Below are 22,348 nucleotides of genomic sequence, written 5' to 3' on the forward strand. Positions count from 1 at the left end.
GGATTTAGAAAAGGCAGAGGAACCAGAGATCAAATTGCCAACATCCGCTGAATCATCAAAAAAGCAAGAGAGTTCCAGAAAAACATCTGCTTTATTGATTATGCCAAAGCCTTTGACTGTGTGGATCACAACATACTATGGAAAATTCTGAAAGAGACGGGAATACCAGACCACCTGACCTTCCTCCTGAGAAATCTGTATGCAGGTCAAGAAGCAACAGTTAGAACTGGACATGGAACAACAGACTGGTTCCAAATCAGGAAATGAGTATGTCGAGGCTGTATATTGTCACCCTGCTTATTAAACTTCTATGCAGAATACATCATGCAAAATGCTGGACTGGATGAAGCACAAGCTGGAATCAAGATTGCTGGGAGAAATATCAATAACCTCAGATACGCAGATACCACCTTTAGGCAGAAAGTGAAGAATGAAAAAAATCTCTTAATGAAAGAAAGAGGAGAGTGAAAAAGTTGGCTTAAGGCTCAACATTCAGAAAACTAATATCATGGCATCTGGTCCCATCACTTAATGGGACATAGATGGGGAAACAATGGAAATAGTGACAGAATTTATTTTGGGGGGCTCCAAAATCACTGCAGATGGTGACTGCAGCCATGAAATTAAAAGACACTTGCTCCTTGGAAGAAAAGCTATGACCAACCTAGACAGCCTATTAAAAAGCAGAGACATTACTTTGCTAATAAAGGTCCATCTAGTCAGAGACATGGTTTTTCCAGTAGTCGTGTATGGATGTGAGAGTTGGACTATAAGGAAAGCTGAGCATTGAAGAATTGATGCTTTTGAACTGTGGTATTGGAGAAGACTCTTGAGCATCCCTTGGACTGCAAGGAGATCCAACCAGTCCATCCTAAAGGAAATCAGTCTTGGATATTCATTTGGAAGGGCTGATGTTGAAGCTGAAACTCCAATACTTTGGCCACCTGATGCAAAGAAGTGACTCATTGGAAAAGACCCTGATGCTGGGAAAGATTGAAGGCAGGAAGAGAAGGGGACGACAGAGGATGAGACAGTTGGATGGCATCACTGATGCTATGGACATGAGTTTGAGTAGGCTCCAGGAGTTGGTGATGAGTAGGGAAGCCTGGTGTGCTGCAGTTCATGGGGCTGCAAAGAGTCGGACATGACTGAGAGACTGAACTAAACTGAACTGCTAGTGATTCTGCTACATTCACCAGGCTGGAGAAACTTAGGGAAGGGCAAATTTCCTACAAGTGGAATGTAGGCAGGGCGGGCAGTCTACACAGGATAGTGCAACCCTAGATTTTTGTCTGGCCCAGATGTGGCCTCCTCTGATTGTCTGAATCACCAAGGCTGGGCCTCCAACATCATCTATCTCAATCTGAACCAGGAAAAGGATATCTGGGTTTTTCAGCTTTGAGAAGTCAGTATGAGGCACTCCATGCAGGTAAATTAAGGACTTAGTCATTATTTTGACTCAAGGGCTTCTGAAAGAACTGAGCTGCTTGGACATCACAGAAATGTATTCTTCTGGAAGCAGGAAATGGAAGTTCCAGTTTGTCATCAACTTTGTCAGCAGGAAGGACAAGAACTGAGGCAGAATTTCCAACATGAGCATGAAAAATGAGCTTGATGTCCTCAAGTACATTCTTCAGATGTTTGGTTTTCCCCTCAAAGAGAAAAGAGGACTGATGTCATGGTTTGTGACTCAGATAAATCCTCCTGGATTTCTTATATTGATCTCCTTAAAGGGGACTCAGTCCCCACCCTAGTGACATCTTCAGATGAGTAAAACAAGGACACAGAATCACACTATTTCAATTAATTTTAATTTTTATCATAGTTATACATACACATTGTTTTTGAGATTCAGAAAAGATGTTTGGGTAGTGCTTTGGGACTTCAAAGAGGAGAAAGGAGATTAATGAGGAGATGGAAAAGCAAATATGTGATATTTTCTGGGCCCTGTAGAGACAATGGGACAAGCCACATTTTCCCCACCACACCCTGCCCATATTCTTGCAAATATCTCTGGAGGGAGCTTTATTCCCAGAACAGACACTTTATCCAGTCTTTGGGCAGCTATGTTTGTGCGTGCATGCTCAGCCATCTTCAACTCTTTGTGACCCCATGGACTGTAGCCCACCAGTCTTCTCTGTCCATGGGATTTCCCAGGCAAGAATACTGGAGTGGGTTGCCATTTCCTCTTCCAGGGGATCTTTCTGACTTAAGGATAAAACCTGTGTCTCCTGCATTGGCAGATGGATTCTTTACCACTGAGCCACCTCGGAAGCCCTAAGGCAGCTAAAGGGGAGATAAAAAGAAAGACTTTCTGAGTCTTCTATTGCTAAAAAATAATCAGCTTAAAATAATTCACATGCAAAAGAGACATATTTTGGAGTGGCAAATTTTGCTTCTCTATAGCAATATGTGTGTAGTTGTCAGGGAGAGTAGGACCATCAGCATAACCCTGCCTCTCCCCACCATTTAGCATCCTCGGAGAGACCTGCATAGGTCCCAGACCCAAACTGTCTTCAAGGGTGACATCTCATTGCTCAACCCATTGATCTCCTGGGGGAAAACCCCATGGTTCCAATCCTTCTTCCAATCTCAGGTTTCTTCACATGGAGTCAAGAGGGCCTCTGGGATTATCTTATCCCCACCCACCCACCACCCACCCCAACAAGCATTTCACACTTATGAGTTGTCATGGGAGTTTCTACCAACTATTTCCTAATTATGGGGGGATAAAAACCTATTTTAAGGGAAGACAAGAAAAATTTAGACATAAAAATTTTCTCTCTGCCCTTTGACCTCCCCTTCCCCTCTAGTGCGCACTGTGCATCTGTATTATGCATTAACCAGACAGACCTCCCCAATGGCAGAAAAAACGTGTTCTGTTGTAGAAATCTAGTTTCCTTCTTCTGGCACCAGCCATGTAACTCCTTAAAAGATAACATTCCTTTCTCAGTCCTGTAAGGGGATCACACTGACCCACCACTCACCTTGTACTTGCAGACATCTCTGGTGAACTTTATGTGCAATGCCAATACAGCCTTTCCCTTAAAGAGAGAAACTGATGCAGCACAGACTGGTCAGATGACTTAAGGGAAGCCACACATAATGGAAGTTCTCAGTTCAAATACTTAGTCATGACCTTATTAATTTTACTAGCTCTATTACTTGTATCTTGCCTTTTACAAGATTATTGCTTCTCACATTACCAAATGCATGCCTGAGCCTCAGATAAAATGAATAATAGTTAGGTGACTTGAAACGATTGATCAAATATATAATTCTGTAAGATCAATGATCGTAATAGTGTAACTCTAGATAAGGGAAGAAGCAACAAGAGGGAACCATTTTCCAGATCATAACAGTCCAGAAAGACAGGCAGTCCAGAGCCTCTTGGCTATCATTAACATATCCAGTAAAAGCACATTGAGTTGGCGTGACATAGGACATATTTACTGTAGGATTATTTACAACAGCCAGGATGTATAAACAACCTAGGCGTCCAAGTTAGATGAATAGATTAAAAAGAGAAGAGATATGTGATAATGTGAATACTATTCAGCCATAAAAAATGATAAAATCTTGACATTTGTGACAACACTGATATACTTTGAGTGTATTATGTTAAGTGAAGTTAGAAAAAGATAATTTTCATATGGTTTCACCTATATATGGAATCTGAAAAACAAAGTAAATAAAACAAAATCCAGACTCACAGACAGAAAGAACAGATTAGTTGTTGCCAAAAGAGAGGGAGTTGGGGACTCAAAATGGGTAAAGGGGCCAAGAAGTACAGACTTGCAGTTAAAAAAATGAGTCATGGGGATGTAAAGTTCATCATATGGAATATAATCCAAAATAATGAATTAACTTTGTGTGGTAACATGTGATAGCTAGACTTGTGATGATCATTTCATATTGTATACAAATGTTGCATACATAAAAATAATATAATGTTATATGTCAATTATATCTCAAAAATAGTGAAAAAAATGTAATGGAAAAAGACAAAAAAAAAATCATATTGAGTGACCTTCAATGAAGTCCTCGTCAGACCTGAGCATTCCTAGGGCGCCATGGGACAAACCAGTCACAAAATGCTTCCCCATCCATGATCAAAATTAAGACCAAAAGGGAAGGGATGTAAAACAAAGAATGTTGCCCACCACCCAGTTTTATATGAATCAAGCCATTAGCTACTACAGTCGCTAACCTATAGCACACCCTGAAATAGACTCAAGGGGAAGATCAGACTGAGGCACTAGGTACTCTGGATAAACTGACAGACTGGCCCCGAGATGGATATATTCTGGAGAAAATTTTATGAACCCAGTTTCTTGCATCTTCCCATACTGAGAAAAGCATTAAAAACACAAAGCTTCCTGTTCTTTGAAAAATAACAGTAACTTTCAACCAAGATGAGTTCTTGGTGGCATGTACCCCTTTGCCAAAATCACATATATATTGGCCTCTCCCTTCACCTCTATAGAAAAGTCCTCGAGAATTCTCTGAGAGACTGTCTCCTTGGTTACAGTCCCCAGATTGGTGCAAATGCAATTTTCCATTTCTTACTTTTTTTTTAAAAAAAAAGAAAGAACTGTTTATTTATTTGGGAGTTTGTTGGGTCTTCGTTGCTGTGTGCAGGCTTTCTCCAGTTGTGGTGAGCAGGGGATAGTCTTTGTTGTGGTGTCCAGGCTTCTCATTGCAGTGTCTTCTCTTGCTGTGGAGCTTGGGCTCTAGGCGCATGGGCTTCATACTTGCAGCACATGGGCTCAGTAATTGTGCACCGGGTTAGTTGCCCTTCAGCATATGGGATCCTCCTGCAGTAGGGATCGAACTCTTGTCCCCTGCACTGGCAAGTGGATTCCTTACCACTGGACCACCAGGGAAGCCCTCATTTCTTTCTTAGATTGACTACTGATTAATTTTTCATCAACACCAATATGTTTCCCCAGAGTCTCTTCAAGTTCTGCAAGGCATAGAAAATGCTAGAGTCTTACTGTTATATTTAAAATGAATAACCAACAAGGACTGATTGTATAGCACAGGGAACTCTGCTCAATGTTATGTGGCAGCCTGGATGGGAGAGGGGTTTGGGGGAGAATGGATACAAGTACATGTATGGCAGAGTCCCTCTGCTGCCCACCTAAAACTATCACAGCATTGTTAATCAGCTATGCTCCAATGTAAAATACAATTTTTAAAAAAATAATTAAAAGGAAAGAAAAAGAAAATGCTGGCATCTTCTACCTTCATTAATCTCTAGAAAACCTTACATTTTGCAGACCTTGGGAATTGGGAAAGGGGCTTTGGAAAAAGACATGAGCCAGAACTTCAGTCTTGGAGGACATGTCTCTCTCTGCTGCATCTTGATGGAGGGATGTTGAGTCCATCATCATGGACCAGGATGCCCACAGGTAGCCTGCCCAGGGCTCTGAGGAGCTGGGGACCTGTCAGGTTGGGATGCTTTCCCCCTGAACCCCTTCATCCTCCTTGCAGGGAGCTCCCAATTTCAAATGGGACAAGATCGTGGGCCCCTGACTCAGGGCAGTCCTACAAGATATTTCTGTCGTTTAATGTCTTTATTTTCACCATTCAGGGGACTTCTCCTGCTTTTTTTCCCTCGAGCAGCTCTGAGCAGTCAGAGCTATGCCATGGCTGTTGTCTCCCTACCCAGAGCCTCACCAGCAAGCAGCTTTCTAAGGAGAGAAGCCTCCACATGTTTCTCTAGCTAAAAGCCCAGAAGCCAGTCCTGATTCGCTCAGAGAACAGAATCCGTAAGGCAGACTGCCATGCCCACGAGATCACAGAGACCCTGATTCACACTGGTGTCTGGGCCCCCAAGTTCAGCTGTGCTGTGAATCTGCTGCCACCAGATCCCACGATCACTGTTGTGTTTTTGGTATGTGGTGAGTGCTAATGAGGGACTTAGCCTGTGCAGGAATCAAAGGGACAGGACAGCTGCTGCTTGTTGGGCAGTCTTATTTTTGAGCAGTATTCCATTTTATATATATATATACACATATATATATACACACACACACACACACATATATATTCCACAACTTCTTTATCCATTCATCTTTTGATGGACATTTATGTTGTTTCCGTTTCCATGTTTTGGCTACTGTAAATAATGATGCTATGAATATCGGGATGCATATGCTGCTGCTGCTAAGTCACTTCAGTCATGTCCGACTCTCTGCGACTCCATAGACAGAAGCCCACCAGGCTCCCCCATCCCTGGGATTCTCCAGGCAAGAACACTGGAGTGGGTTGTCATTTCCTTCTCCAATGCATGAAAGTGAAAAATGAAAGGGAAGTCACTCAGTCGTGTCTGACTCTTAGCAACCCCACGGACTACAGCCTACCCAGGTTCCTCCATCCATGGGATTCTCCAGGCAAGAGTATTGGAGTGGAGTGCCATTGCCTTCTCCAATTGGGATGCATATATCTTTTCCAATTAGCTGGTCAAGAGAAAAAAGCAGGAGAAATCCCCTGAATGGTGAAAATAAAGACATTAAACAACAGAAATATCTTGTGGGACTGCCCTGAGTCAGGGGCCCAGACCTTGAACCAGTTGAAATTTGGAGCTCCTTGCAAGGAGGATGAAGGGGTTCAGGGGGAAAGCATCCCAACCTGACAGGTCCCCAGCTCCTCAGAGCCCTGGGCAGGCCACCTGTTGGGATCCTAATCCATGGTGATGGACTCAACATCCCTCCATCAAGATGCAGAAGAGAGATACATGTCCTCCAAGACAAGTTCTGGCTCATGTCTTTTTCCAAAGCCCCTTTCCCAATTCCCAAGGCCTGCAAAATGTAATGGTTTCTAGAGATTAATGAAGGTAGAAGATGCCAACATTTTCTTTTTCTTTCCTTTTAGTTATTTATTTATTTTTATTTTTATTTTACATTGGAGCATAACCAATTAACAATGTTGTGATAGTTTCAGGTGGACAGCAGGGGGACTTGGCCATAGACGTCTCGGTGGGACCATGCTCCTCACAGCAAGGCTGGGTAGAGGCAGGACTGGAGACAGATAAAGAGAACATTGAAGGACTTTGACCCTGAACTTGCCTTGGACCCTCAGGGAGCAGACAGGTTTGGAGACACTGATCTCTAAGAGAGGACTAGACAATTCCCCCTACTTGTACCCTGCTGTCCCAGTGTGGGGCAGGGAGGGAATGCTGACCCAGAGCCAGAAACCAGGAAATTCTAAGCAGGTGGACTTGTTCACTTTTTGTGATGCTCGCCTCCTGGCCCACCTCAGAACAATCTCTCCAGCCCTTGCAGCCAAGGTTCAGAGCAGATGGTGGATTGGGAAGGGCTTGGGGTCCTTCCCTGGCTTCACAGGCTCTGAGATCCCAACCCCCATACACTGCTGACGAGTTGACTTTCCATGAGTCAGTGCTCTCCTAGGCCTCATAAGTTGTCCTATATTCCATCCTTCCCTACAGGAATAAAAAGAGGACCTCCAGCAAGAAGACACTCTTTGCGACCCCATGGACTGGAGCCCACCAGGCTCCTCTGTCCATGGGATTTCCCAGGCAAGAGTATTGGAGTGGGTTGCCATTTCCTTCTCCAGGGGGGTCTTCCTGACCCAGGGATCAAACTCACATCTCCTGCATTGCAGGCAGATTCTTTACTACTGATCCATTTAAGAGAGTTAAATAGCCCAATCACTCACCAGGCTGGGATAACAGGACACAGACAAAGCCAGCTGGGCATTAACACAAAATACACAGCAACTAAAACATGGCACAACATCCCCCTTCTTGAGTGACTCCCACTTTTTTACTTTTTAAACCATAAACTATCAGAAATGTGACTTCTTGAGCCACTGCAGAAAACAGTATGGAAGTTCCTCAGAAAACTAAAAATAGGACTGCCAATTCCAGCAGTTCTGCTCCTGAATACATAGCCATTAAAAAGACAAAAACACTAATTGAAAAGGGTATGTGCATCCCATTATTCATAGCATCATTATTTACAGTAGCTAAAACATGGAAACAACATAAATGTCTATCAAAAGATGAATGGATAAAGAAGTTGTGGAATATGTGTGTGTGTGTGTGTGTATGTATGTATGTATGTATATAATGAAATACTACTCAACAATAAAAAATGAAATTTTGCCATTTGTAGCAACATCAGTGAACTTGGAGGGTATTATGCTAAGTGAAATAAGTCAGACAAAAATAAATACTGTATATCACTTACATGCAGTTGATTTCCATTTGAGGAGAGACAGAGATATGATTCTGGGGCAACAGCCTTGTTAACAAATGGAGATCACAGAGGGCCATGCAAGCCGCCTTCACAAAGTGGAAGCACTTGTGTAGACATGAGACCTCTCTTCTCTGTGACATCAAGGATTAGGAACAGGAAGGTGGGTTTTATTCCAGATGAGGCTAGTTTTTCTGGGGAGGGTGGACTGCCTGGGGAGGGTGAACTGCCTGGGGAGAAAGTTGGCTCCTTATTTATTCATTCACTTAGCAATTAATCAATAATTAATTTGTTCAACATATATTTATTTGACACAGACATGGTGCTAGGAGCTGGGGGTGTAATGGTGAACTAGACAAATACTACTTTCCACCAATCAAGGATTTTATCCTGCAAAGAGGGAAGGAAAGAAAAAGACAAAGGCAAATAAAATCATTATGAATTATGTGAAGAAAAAAAAAAACAGGAGAAAGGAAATTTCAGGAGGTAGAAGAAGCAGCTTACTTCAGACATGGTGGTTAGGGAAGGCCTCTTGAGGAGGTGAAATATAAGGAGATAACTTGAAGGAGCCAGAAAGGCAAAGAGAGAGAATAAGCCGATGCAGGTAACAGGGATGTACATGAGCATAGCATATGCGAAGGTCCAGGGGCTATAAAGGACTCAGCATATTCAAAGAACTGAAAGATTAGCATGACCGAAGATGGCAATGGAGAGATTGATCTGAAAGTAGTGTTGGGCCATCAGGGGCCGGACCATCCAGTCAAACCTGTAAACTATGGTAAAGAATTTGCATTTCATGAAAATTCAAACTACAATGAGGTATCACCTCACACCAATCAGAATGGGCTTCATCAAAAAAATCTACAAATGATAAATATTGAAGAGAATGTTGAGAAAAGGGAACTGATACAGCCGCTAAGGAGAACTGTATGGAGATACCTCAAAAAACTATATATTTACCATATGACCAGCAAGAGCTTCCCAGGCTGGGGTAGTGGTAAAGACACTAGACATAAATGCATATAGACATAAGAGACATGGGTTCGATCCCTGAGTTGAGAATGTCCCCTGGAGGAGGGCACGGTAAACCACTCCAGTATTCTTGCCTGGGAAATCCCATGGACAGAGGAGCCTGATGGGCTGCAGCGCATAGGGTCTCAAAGAGTCAAACATGACCGAATTGACATAGCACTTACACACACATGACCCAGCAATTCCACTACGGGTCATATGCCCTGAGAAAACCACAATTCTACAAGACACTTGTACACCAATGTTCATTGCAGCAATATTTACAATAGCTAGGACATGGAAGCAACCTAGCTGTCCATCAACAGATTAATGGATAAATATATAAATGGAATATTATTCAGCCATACAAAGGAACAAATTTGAGTCAGTTGTAGTGAGGTGGATGAACCTAGAGCCTCTTACACAGAGTGAAGTAAGTCAGAAAGAGAAAAACAAGCATTGTATATTAGCACATATATATGGAATCCAGAAGAATGATACTGATGAACCTAGCAGAGAATGGACTTATGGACACGATGGGGGAAGATGAGGGTGGGATGAACTGAGAAAGTAGCATTGACATATATACACATAATAAAGTGTATATATGGGTTGGATGTAGGTCATGTGTAAAATAGGTAGTCAAAAGTCTCTGTATAACTCAGGGAGCCCAGCCTGGTGCTCTGAAATGACCTAGAGGAGTGGGATGGAGGTGGGGGTGGGGGGGAGGCTCAAAGGGGAGAGTGTGTGTGGGTGTGGGTGTGGGTGTATACATATATATACGCTGCTTAGTTGCTTCAGTCATGTCTGATTCTGTGTGACCCTATGGACTTCAGTCTGCCAGGCTCCTCTGTCCATGGGATGCTCTAGGCAAGAGTGGGAGAATGGGTTGCCATGCCCTCCTCCAGAGGATCTTCCCAATCCAGGGATGGAACCGGAGTCTCCTGCATTGCAGACAGATTCTTTACCACTGAGCCATCAGGGAAGCCTATCTATCTATCTATGTATCTATGTATCTATGTATCTATCTATCAGCCTAAATATGACTGATTGAGTTGTTCCATGGCAGAAACCAACACAACATTGTAAAGCAATTTTCCACCAATTAAAAAAATTTAACAATAAGCAAATTTTTATAAATGAATTTGCATTTCATTCTAACTGCAAGTGGAAACATCAAGGAAGTCTAAACATTGGAATGACATAGTTGAATTTCCATTTATTGAGATAATCCTTGCTGGCTCACAGAGAACTGATTTAACAGATAGATGGAGTGGTAGATGGAGGTCACCAGTCAAGAGGCAGATGTACAGGACTGGTGAGTTACGGTGGTTTCCAGATATCCAGTGGTGGATGGCAGAGAAGGTGGAGAGGGATGTGTGGATTTGAGATGTACTGTGAAGGTAGGATTCTTGGTGAATAGACTTGATGGGTAGGATGCAGATCTTTAGAGAGAGGAAAATCAAGGATGACTCCCAGGTTTCTATCTTGAGTAACTGAGATGGAAAAGACTGGGTGTGGGAATAGGCATATTGGGCAAGGATCATGAGTGCTACTTAGGACATGCTTAATTTGCAATATCCAAGCTGGTAGTTGTAAGTGCAATTCTGGAGTTCCAACAGGAACTCTGGGTCAGATCAAATCACCATTATACATTTGGAATTTAAATTCATAACAAGTAAGATCATCTAGTCACAGATTTCCCTGGTGGCTCAGTGGATAAGAATCTGCCTGTCAATGCAGGAGACACAGTTTCAATCCCTGGTTGGGGAAGATCCCACGTGCTGCAAAGCAACTAAGCCAGTGCACCACAATTATCGAGACTGTGCTCTAGAGCCTGAGAGCTTCAACTACTGAAGCCCAAGTGCCCTAGAGCCTGTGCTCCACACCAAGAGGAGCCACTGCAAGGAGAAGCCTCCACATAGCAACAAAGAGTAAAACCCCTCCCAACTATTAGAGAAAAAGCAGTTGCAACAATGAAGACCCATTGCAGACAAAAATAAATAAAATTATTTTTAATGCCTATGTTCAAGTAAATAGAAGACAAAATTAAAAAAAAAGAATAAAAGTACAACAATAACATCAACATTTTGAATATTAGAGTATCTCAAAGGCTGGAGGACAAAGTCATAGAAACCAGTGTTTCAGAGCCTGAAACAAGGGAAGTAAAACTGATAGAGCTCTCTCCATCTGTCATGAGAGGATGTGAGCTCAAGGTCCTTCTACTCTGCCATCTTGTCCCTCCTCTCTTTCTCCATCTGTCTATCTTGGAATGATGAGAAATGATCTGAAGGAATAAGAATGGGAGCTAGAGAACCTGAAGCAGGGAAATGAAGGAAACCAATGCAAGGAGGTGTTCCTGAGCTCAACACTCCCATGGGTGACTGTGACTCAATCCTGCTTGAACCCTCTGAGGAATCATGTGGACTACAGAGCTGTAATTTCCCTTCCCATTCTCCCCCATTGGTGAAGGGTTCCCAGTCATTGAAAAGCCCAATAAGCCTGTTCATCATATACCAAGAAGGGCAAGGTTTCCTGCTGGAAGAAAACCTTATATGCTCACATTCATATTCAGGGCATTATAAAACCTGCAATTTATGTGTCTCTGGTTGAGTGAATTCATAAATTATTCTACAAGCTTTAACTAATGTACTCCTCACAAAATGGACAACTGGTTTAAAAGCATCAGAATAAAGAAACTGGTGATTGAATGTCCCCCTAAAAGTCTAGGAAACAGGAATAATAACAAGAAAATGTCATAGCTGATGCTTCAAAAAAATGTAAACTGCTATTAGTGATTCTTTGAAATACAGATTGATTTATATCCACTATGGTTAACAATTAATCTTAACCAAATTGTATACTGTGTGTCAAATTATGAACTAATGATGCTATGAGTCATGATTATCAAGACTTGTGATGTTTTTATTTTACATTCACCTTACCCTTTAGATTCATCTTTTGCAGTGCATGTTACAATATTTATAATAAGCATGCATAGAATTATTAATATCTTTTATTCATAGGGTTATATGTTTGGAAGTCACATTTCCAGGCTATGGGTTGGCAGAAGGAATAGCAAGAGAGGTTGCAAGAAGGATTTGGGAGTGGACTTAAATGGACTTGGCAACTAGGATGATGGGACAAGATCAAGAAAGAATAAAAAGTGACTCTTAGGTTTCACACTGGAATGACGTGCAAGTGGGGGACACAGTGTATCTAGAAATCATCTAGAGATTATCTAGAGGGTGGGCTTCCCTGGTGGTTCAATGAATCTGTCGGCCAATGCGGGATATGTGGGTTTGATCCCTGGGTCAGGAAGATCCCCTGGAGAAGGAAATGGCAACCCACTCCAATATTTTGCCTGGGAAATCCCATGGACAGAGGAGCCTGGCAGGCTATAGTCCATGGGGTCACAAAAGAGTCGGACACAACTTAGTGACTAAACAACAGCAACAAATCTAGAGAATATCTAGAAGAGGAGGTGGTTTTGAGGTGATGAGAATGAGGTAGGCTATGGATGGGCATCCACGTACGGTGGTCTCTTAAGATGACCTGTTGTGTTTTCAAACAGAAGAACCTCTGACTGCTTGATTCTCTGAACTGGATTCAGCCACCCAGAGCCCAGACTGGATTTAGCGTCCATCCTCTAAGTAGTAATTCGTGCTTTTGGCTGTGCCCCTCTCCTTGGTGAGGGTAACGGGCTGCCCTGCCTCAGAAGAGGTTGCAATGAACCAGCCAGGGTAGGAGACAGACTGAAAGACAACAGTGGAGCCTTCGTAATTGCGGTAAAAGAGGAAGCACTTCTCTCCTTTGGGCTGATTGTAGAGATTCATGATATTTTCTTCCTGAGGGTACGAAAAAGGCTGGTTAGAGAGGATTTTTGGGAGGAGGAAGCTAAACTAACTCAGTCCTGGCACTGTCCCCTTTCCCCAAAGAGAGGGACAGCAGTAAGGGACATAGGCAGATGAGAGGGGTACGCCAGCTCTCAAAACAGGCAATCCACTGGTTCCCAGCACTTGGCCCCACCCCAGAATCCCATCACAAGAGGTGCTTCTGATTCCTTGAACCAGAACTGCCTTCCTGAGAACAGAGGGAGTTGTAAACTCTTTCATGAATGTATTCATTGGATGGTTCAGGCCAATCTCATGAGGTTCCGCACCTCCAAGTGGGTTTATACATTACAGCTTCCATCAGAAGCAGAGGATTGGCTTCATAACTACATATCTGACTTTCAGAATGGGGACCATGAGTGTGTCATCCACCAAATCCAATTAACAATCTCCCCTCTGGTCTCCACTGCCATGCAGTAGCTTTACTGAAGAGGAAGCATCCCAGAGCCTTGGAGGATCTCTGGGAGGTGGTTAAAGAGGACTGAGAATGGCCATTGTGAAACATTCTCAGGGATGTAGTCTCTGGCTTGCAGAGTAAGCTCTTTCAGTAAAATGAGTCTTAACACCTTCCAAAGGTCCCTTGTGTTGACTTGGGGATCAGGTCAGCTTTCCTTCTTTATAGTGAATATCCAGGATTGCAAACCTATTTCTTTTTGGTTTGTTTGTTTTCTTCTTTCTTTTTTATTTTCTAAATTATGAAAGGATGCAGAGAAGGCAATGGCACCCCACTCAGGTACTCTTGCCTGGAAAATCCCACAGATGGAGAAGCCTGGTAGACTGCAGTCCATGGGGTCGCTAAGAGTCGGACACAACTGAGCGACTTCAGTTTCACTTTTCACTTTCATGCATTGGAGAAGGAAATGGCAACCCACTCCAGTGTTCTTGCCTGGAGAATCCCAGGGACAGGGGAGCCTGATGGGCTGCCATTTATGGAGTCGCATAGAGTCGGACATGATTGAAGTGACTTAGAAGCAGCAGCAGCAGCATAAAAGGATGATAACATATTTACAGGAGACTTGGAAAATACAGAACAAAGTTACATATCATTCCACTATAGGTTGCAATTATTTTTCAGTTCAGTTCCGTCCAGTCGCTCAGTTGTGTCCGACTCTTTGCAACCCCATGAACCACAGGATGCCAGGCCTCCCTGTCCATCCCCATCTCCCAGAGTTTACCCGAACTCATGTCCATTGAGTCAGTGATGCCATCCAACCATCTCATTCTCTGTTGTCCCCTTCTCCTCCTGCCCTCAATCTTTCCCAGCATCAGGGTCTTTACAAATGAGTCAACTCTGCATCAGGTGGCCAAAGTATCGGAGTTTCAGCTTCAACATCAGTCCTTCCAATGAACACCCAGGACTGATCTCCTTTAGGATGGACTGCTTAGATCTCTTTGCAGTCCAAGGGAGTCTCATGAGTCTTCTCCAACACCACAGTTCAAAAGCATCAATTCTTGAGTGTTCAGATTTCTCTATAGTCCAATTCTCACATCCACACATGACTACGGGAAATACCATAGCCTTGACTAGATGGACATTTGTTGACAAAGTAATATCTCAGCTTTTTAATATTAAATTAAGATTTTTTAGTTGGAATTTCAATATCAAACTCTCAAAAGTTACTAGAATGAATAGACAGAAAAATAGAAGCATATGGTATATCTGAAAAGCACTATGAACCAATTCAACATAATTGAGATTATACAATTTTCACACAATGGTAGGATACAAATTCTATTCAAGTTCCCATAGACTATAAACCAGGAGACCCTGGACAATCCAGGGACATAAAACAAGGTGCAAAAATTTCATGGTCTAAAGATATTGAAATCATACAGAGTCTGTTCTTCTATTACTGTAGAATTATACAAACCTATTACTTATATTCAGTAACAGATTAAATGAAATTGAAAGTTCCTCTCATTAATGTACTTTTCTAATTAGCTGCATAACCACTCACCTTAAGCTGCAAAGTGGGATAGCCCTGGATTTCTGTACAGTAGAGACAGAGACTTTTGTCCTTGATTCCCAGGTAATGTGGAGTACCTTCTCCTTCCTTGTGGAATTCTATGTCTCTACATGCTATCAAGGAAAGAATGACTGGAAACACAGGGAAAATGGAAACAGGTGTCAGGCTCCAAGCAGTGAAAAGGCCATTCCTTCTGGTCTGACACTCACGTCTGGGGGATACTGAGCAGCCAGGACACAGCCCCCTCCCGAAGTCTTCTCCCACTAGCCACGTGTCAGAGACCCTTCATCAGTTGGCTGAAACCCATTTCTTATTTCTTCCTTAATATCAGAGCCCCAGCTGTCACCAGGATATATTACTTCCCCAAGATAAAAATAAATTTCACATCACACTTACAGCTAACTTTGACTATATGCTTAAGTTTTAGCCCATGAGATAGGAGTGGAATGTTGTGTAGGATTTCTAAGAATGTTCTTCTTTGAAAGGAGTTCACTCAGTTGGGAGGAGCTTTCTTCTTATTACCTGTCTTAATACCTAGATGGTGGTGAAGGTGATCTTGAAGATGGTAAAGCAGAACCCTAGAATCCTTGGAATCTGGTGGCATTACAGAGGCACCTATGGGCCTTAGTCTGCCTTCTCAGGCTTCTTTTCCATGAGAAAGAAAGGAATTTCTACCTTATTTAATTCCTGCTGGATGGTTTAGTCACCAAGCCATGTCTGACTCTTTTGCAATCTCATGGACTGCAGCCTGCCAGGCTCCTCTGTCCATGGGATTTCCCAGGCAAGAATACTGGAGTGGGTTGCCATGCCTGCCTCCAGGGGTTTTTCCTGGCCCTGGGATCAAACCCACATCTCCTGCATTGAAAAGTAGATTCCTTACTACTGAGCCACTGGGGAAGCCCCTAATTAATTCCTAGTTGAGTGGATTTTCTGTCACTATCAGTATAATTTAATTCTCAACTAATTTAGCAGGTGATTCCCAGGAGCCTGCGTGTTCTGCATCTATCCTTCTGGGTAGGGAGAAGGGAGTTTATCCATTCAATATTGTTTATTGAGTGCTTGCTCAAGGCTCTGGAGATATAGCTGAAAACAAGAGACATTGTTATTGCCACCATGGAAAATGGGACTAAACCATGCAAACAGAGAAATGACCAGAACCACGATAAATGGCAACACCTGTTTTGGGGAAACTGACAAAGGCCTGAGATAGTAGGAGAGAGACCAAGAAAGAGGAAGCGAAAAAGCAGAGTGAAGTTCAAGCCAAGAACTTAACGCTAAGAGGAAGCCAGTAAATGAAGAAATGGGAATGTGGTGGTGGAAGGGTTTGGATGAAGAGTGTTGACAGGGAAAGGAAATGTCAAGACCCTTACATGGAAAGAAACTCAGTAAGTTCCAGGCTCCAAAAATAAGATTGGTGTGCCTGAGATCTCCTCACTGCTCACTTTCCCCAAACTTCCACCCCAAAAACACAAATACTTGGAAACAATATTCTTCTATTAATGTGATAAGAAGGTCACTCATGATGGCTTGTGAAGATAGGATGCGAAGCCACACAAGTGAAGTGGGAGAGAGGGCAGTGAGGAAGTAATACAGTGCTCCAAGTGAAAGATGATATTAATTTAGAAATAAGGCTTATTTTGCACATAGACTCATCAGTCTCTGCTGGAGGATTAAATGGAGATGAAAGAAAAGAAGAAATAAGGATGCCTTCTGTATTTCTGGCTCCAGTGAACAGGGTGATGGTAGTGCCACTAAAGAAGATAGGGAAGACTGGGTCCATAAACCATTTTGAGAAGTCAGATCCACAGCTCCACTTTTGGAATAGATGTTGTTAGAGATGTCTGCATGCTAAGTCACTTCAGTTGTGTCTGACTCTCTGTGATCCCATGCACTGTAGCCCACCAGGGTCCTCTGTCCCAGGGATTCTCCAGACAAGAATACTGGAGTGGATTGCCATGCCCTCCTCCAAGGGATCTGCCCAACCTAGGGATCTAATCCACATCTCCTACATCTCCTTCAGTGACAGGTGGGTTCTTTACCACTAGCACCACCGGAGATGTCTGAGAGGACTTTATCAAAAGGACATGGGTTACAGAGACCTATACATCAGCTCAGCAAACAGTTCAGGAAACATTCACTGCACACCCACCCTGTGATAGTTGGAATTTAAAGGAATTTAGCTACTAGCCAAAATCTGTTTTTGTTTTGCCTCTGGACACAGAGTTAGACTACATTTCCCAGCATCCCTTGCAGTTAGCTACAAGTTATGTGACTCCATTTTAGCCATTGGTTATGAATGGGAATGTTCCAGGCCATTTTCGCTTGGTCACAAAGCCTTTCTATACATACTCTTCTGCTCTCTATCATCTTCTGTCAGACAGAAGCAAAAAAGGACATGGGAAAAATTTTCAGGGGAGATATCTGGGTTGGAAGCATAAATGCCGGAATGAAAAGGCAACACGTCAATCCAAGAAACCAGCTCTGAGTCCCTTCAGAGTGGTGATGTGATGGTTACAGATTGAGTTCTGAAAATTGCCAGCATTTGGCTATTTTACAGAGAAAGTGGAGTCAGAATGGAGAGTGCAAAAGAAGAGCCAGTGAACCACATAGAACATTCTTACCAAGGGAGGGAATGGAGAGTGTTCAAGAAAGAGTAATCAATTATGCTGACTGCCACTGAGGAACAAAAAGTGAGGACAGAGAAATGGGTCAGGGGACTGGAAAGAGAAGCTAGAGATGAGTGGGCAAAGAACAATTCAGAAGTTTTATTCTTTGATGTAAGCATGGACAGGTGGGGAAATGGAGACAAGTTGTGTACTCTTCCATGACTATGACTGTACATAGAACAGTATATAGATTACCACATAGGAAAATAGAACACTTGTAGAAATGAAATGTGCAAATTCAGAGGAGGTTTTTAGTATTAAGCCTGGAAATGTTCTATTAGCGCATGTCTATCAGAGTTAGAAGACAAAGACAGAATAAGCAGGGGAGAGGGGAATGAAATCAAACATCAAAGGAACAAACAAGAAAGGAAAAGAAGCTGATTTGGACTGACTTTTTTTCAGCTTTATTGAGGTATAATTGGCATGCAATGGACTGATGGGAGGAAGGAGTATACCCCTATTATTCGAAGAGAGGACTCCAAATTAGAAAAATACAGGTATGATAATGGAAAGCTGAAGCAGTTTAAATTTAAGGACAGAGGTAGCAATGGTTGAAATTTAGAAGAGGGAAATTCCAAGGAGAAGGTCAGCTATTAATTGAATGAATAATCTCTTCTTAACTAAAGACATTTTCTTTTGGTAAGGAGAGTTCCAGATCCATCACACCCTCATTTCTGGGTACAGGTCTCCTTTCCTCACACCCTTCCCAGATAGTGTGAGGGAACCATCTTGCCCTTTCCTGCCTTTCTTGAGGGCACTGAAGCTGTCCCCAAGAACATGCTTCCCAAGCTCACGCAAGTTCGTCCTCATCCCCAGTGGAGCTGATATCCCTTTAAGGGCAACACAGTGGCTTTGATTGTCACTCACCAGGTTTAACGTTGTTGCTAGAAGGAACTGCTATTAATGAATTTCCTTTTACGATCCACACCATCTGCTGAGAATCACGAATGTGAAGGTAACTGGGATTTTCTCGCACTGCCAGAAGACAGAAAATCACAAAATACACATGAGGCTATTGTAAACTTTAGGACTCCAATTGCAACTGGTAATAAAGGCCTTTGATTCCTAGGATTCGTAGGAGTAGGTTTACTGCTCTGACAAAGAGTGGCTATTAAGAGAAAGGAAATAGGGCAGGGGCTGGTTTGTGAACCAATGCATCTGAAAGAAGCTACATGCATTCATAGTCCCAAGAGTCTTTCAAGATTCACCCTTTTTTCTAGGATTATCAGTGACTTGTCTTTTTGCTGATTGATAGTCTCTGGGTAGTAACAAAACCAAGTATATATGAATCAGTCATCAATACATTGTTTCTTTTTTTTTTTTTATTTTTAAAATATGGAACGCTTCACGAATTTGCGTGTCATCCTTGCGCAGGGGCCATGCTAATCTTCTCTGTATCGTTCCAATTTTAGTATATGTGCTGCCGAAGCGAGCACAATACATTGTTTCTTATTTATCCTCTTTATCAAAATAAATAAGTAGTTCTAGAACTGTTTATTTATTTTGAATGAATAATCTGGACTACAAGGGTTTCTTATACTCTAAATTACAAAACAGAAACCCCTGTACTCCATTTATTTGGGGAGACCAGATGGAAGTATTTCCAAGCTGGTTTGTGATTCATCACTTACACATAGGGCTTTCCATGTTGGCTTCAGGGCTTTCCGTGAAGAGGATGAGGTAGACCAGATGGTGGAGAGGCTGTGGTCAGCAGTTAGTCTTGTAGGGAAAGAGGGAAGAAAAACACGGTATCAATTTCTCTCCCTTTCCCTGGAATGCTGTATAAAAAAACTGTCCTGAGGCCCTATCTTAGATGCACATTTGAGAGTAAGGATGGGAAAAGCATGTTCCAGGGCTATAAAACCCAAGATGGAAGCTCCCGTCACTGTCAGGGCTGAGTCGTCCTGGCTGTCCAGGCTGCAGTGGCCCTGGGATGCCCTCCATCCATCACATCTAGGATTGTTAGGAGATTTAAGTGTATCAGCTCAGGTACCTTCTCGTGCTGCAAGTCTCTGGATTTAGAAGAAGAAAGAGTGCATGCCTGTCTCCATTTAGCACAGCTGATAAGCCACCAGCTATCCTGACTTCAAGCTTGAGCATCCTAAATAACCAGCAGCTACCCTGTCTCTCTGACTCACATCTCCCCCCACCCTTCATCCAAAGAGGCATCTCTGCACAAGGATGTCCATGGACCACATGAGGTATTTTGACTGTTTGGAGACATCTATCTCTGAGCTTCTGGTTAGGAAACCATGACAATTCCCCAAGAAGACCACAAACTCCCCACAATGAGAACCAATTGTTCACATCCCCTTCTGCCTCAGGATATACAGTGCCTGAATCTGTTGTCATCCCTATAGAAAGAGTAAACCCACTACCAGCAGCACTCTGGAAGCAGTCTCAGTTCCTCTGACACTGTGGGTCTTGGACCAAGGCTCCCAGAGGTTCCTCAAGGCTGGAAACAGAGCAGTGAAAGAAGGTTCCCCATACACAGTTTCTGAGCAACAGGAGTTACCTTTGTCCAGAGATGCTCTTGTCCTAGAGCCCAATGTTAAGGCTCCACCTGCACCCAAGTGCCCTGGAGAACTGTCCGGGACTTCCAGGCCTTTAAATGAGTGAGGAAATAGGGTTATTTCCTGGCTCTGGGTGTTCCCACTTTGACAAGAAAACTGGTCCAAGACAGAGGTCCCATGAGGATTCAGTGGGTGACTGAGAGGCAGCACAGGTGTGGCCAGGCTGGGGTCCTGGAGAAACCAGAGGAGAGTAAATGTCAGGAAACACCAATGAGGAAATACAGAAAAGGCCAGATGCTGAGTTAAGGAGGAGAACTTCCTTCTGGACTGCTTTGGAGGCAGAGGTGTGGCTCACTTTATTCACTGACTGTGTGAGCCATGGCCTCATTCACATCCTATTTGAGGCAAGCCATAGTCCTCCTTTCAGAGTTTTGCATAACCAACATTTATGCAAGATTCATTCTGTATCTGATAGAGATGTACCTGATGAATCTTTCATCCTTTAGGAGCTATTCATCTTTATTTCTTATGGAAGAAAACAGTCCCTGAGAGATGGCAAAACTTACCTAAAGTCATATAGCCACTAAGAAATGTAACTAAGTTAAAAATCAAGTCTTTTTGGGCTTCCCTGGTATCTCAGTGGTGAAGAGTCCACCTGCCAATGCAGGAGACACGGGTTTGATCCCTGATCCAGTAAGATCCCATATGCCATAGGGCAACTAAGCCCGTGAGCCACAACTATGAAGCCTGTGCTCTAGAGTCCAGGAGTCACAACTACTGAGCCCACATGTCACAGCTACTGAAGTCCATGCACCCTAGAGCCTGTGCTCCACAACAGAAGAAGCCACTGCAACAGGAAGCCTTTGTACTGCAATGAAGAGTAGCCCCCAATCACCGCAACTAGAGAAAAGCCTACAGAGCAACAAAGACCCAGCACAGCCAAAAATAAATAAACAAAAAAAATTATTTTTTAAAAGTCAAGCCTTTCTGTGCTTAACCACTATGTAGTATGTTGCCTTTGGGTCATGATCTCCTGCACCCTGTGTTAACTGAGATACATAGGAAGCCTTGTGCTTGGTGGTGGGTATTAAAAACTGCACTGTATCTAAGGAGACTCACTTAATAGGAGGACATTTGGAGGTCTCCTGGCTTCCTATCTCTGCTTCAGGAATCAGACTCAGCCTCAACATTGGTGGTGAAAGGGAACCATTACCCTTGAAACCCATATTGTTTGTCAGTCCTAGGTGGCGCTAGTAGTAAAGAACATGTGTGCCATTGCAGGAGATGCAGGAGACCCTGGTTCAATCCCTCCATCTAGAAGATCCCCTGGAGGAGGGCATGGCAACCCACTCCAGTATTCTTGCCTGGAGAATCCCAGGGACAGAGGAGCCTGGCGGGCTACAGTTCACAGGGTCACAAAGAGTTGACACAACTTAGCATACAAACACGCATGCCTAAACATAAAGAAGTATTCATTCTATGCCAAGATTTACTTTCATGTTACTCACAACCACTGATCAGGGCTCTGTTCTCTGAAACCCACCACTGACTCTCTCCCAGGGAGTATTGCAGCAGTCCCTAACTGGCCTCCCTGCTTCTGTTCTTACCTCCCTCAAGTTAAACTCCCACCCAGCAGCAGTGAGCAGGATCAAAGATGTCAGTGTGATCCTATCACTGCCCTGCTCAGAACTCTCCCATGGCTTCACATCACACCCCAAAAGCACTCAACACAGCTCACACAAGCACAGCTAAACTTGCCCTTGCTTATAAACTTGACCTTGCTTGTCTCTCTGCACGTCTTCTATCCCTGCCCTTCCTACCCTCCCCGCTCTGGTGTCTTGCTGATTCTACCCCCCACTCCCAACAAAGAGCTCCTATTCTCAGGGAGCCTCTGCTGTTGCTCTGTAGGAATTGGACTTTCCCAGACCTTACGGTGTCCGCCCCCTTACTTCCATTCATTTGCAAAAAAAAAAACAAAACAGCCTCTAAATGATGTCTTCCCTGACTGCCCTGTCTCCAAGAGCCTGCTGACTCATGCTTTGATTTCTAATTCTTCTCTATTATTTTCCTTATAAT

General features: G+C 43.2%; 1 protein-coding gene and 1 non-coding gene across 2 annotated transcripts; both read right to left on the reverse strand.

Annotated features, from left to right (window-relative positions):
* Positions 1-12,390: 12,390 nt before the first annotated feature.
* Positions 12,391-20,445, reverse strand: IL36B (interleukin 36 beta). The gene is made up of 5 exons (XM_043917751.1): positions 20,275-20,445; positions 19,391-19,478; positions 18,627-18,734; positions 15,085-15,224; positions 12,391-13,081 (listed from the first exon to the last, which is right to left on the reverse strand). Exons 2-5 carry the CDS (start codon positions 19,404-19,406, stop codon positions 12,869-12,871), a joined length of 477 nt encoding a protein of 158 aa, XP_043773686.1. The 5' UTR covers positions 19,407-19,478; positions 20,275-20,445; the 3' UTR covers positions 12,391-12,868.
* Positions 19,089-19,195, reverse strand: LOC122704077. The gene has a single exon (XR_006343710.1). It is a non-coding gene; the product is annotated as a U6 spliceosomal RNA (small nuclear RNA).
* Positions 20,446-22,348: the final 1,903 nt, after the last annotated feature.

Source organism: Cervus elaphus, chromosome 11 (assembly GCF_910594005.1).
Source record: "Cervus elaphus chromosome 11, mCerEla1.1, whole genome shotgun sequence".
In the NCBI taxonomy this organism is placed as follows: Eukaryota; Metazoa; Chordata; class Mammalia; order Artiodactyla; family Cervidae; genus Cervus; species Cervus elaphus.

Excerpts from the sequence above, each read along its gene's own strand:
- IL36B (XM_043917751.1), bottom strand. Across the intron at positions 15,225-18,626 it reads TAGCAACAACGTTAAACCTG|TCATTCTTTCCTTGATAGCA; the intron begins GTGAGTGACAAT and ends CTGTGTTTCCAG. Across the intron at positions 13,082-15,084 it reads ATCCCACTTTGCAGCTTAAG|GAAGAAAATATCATGAATCT; the intron begins GTGAGTGGTTAT and ends TCGTACCCTCAG.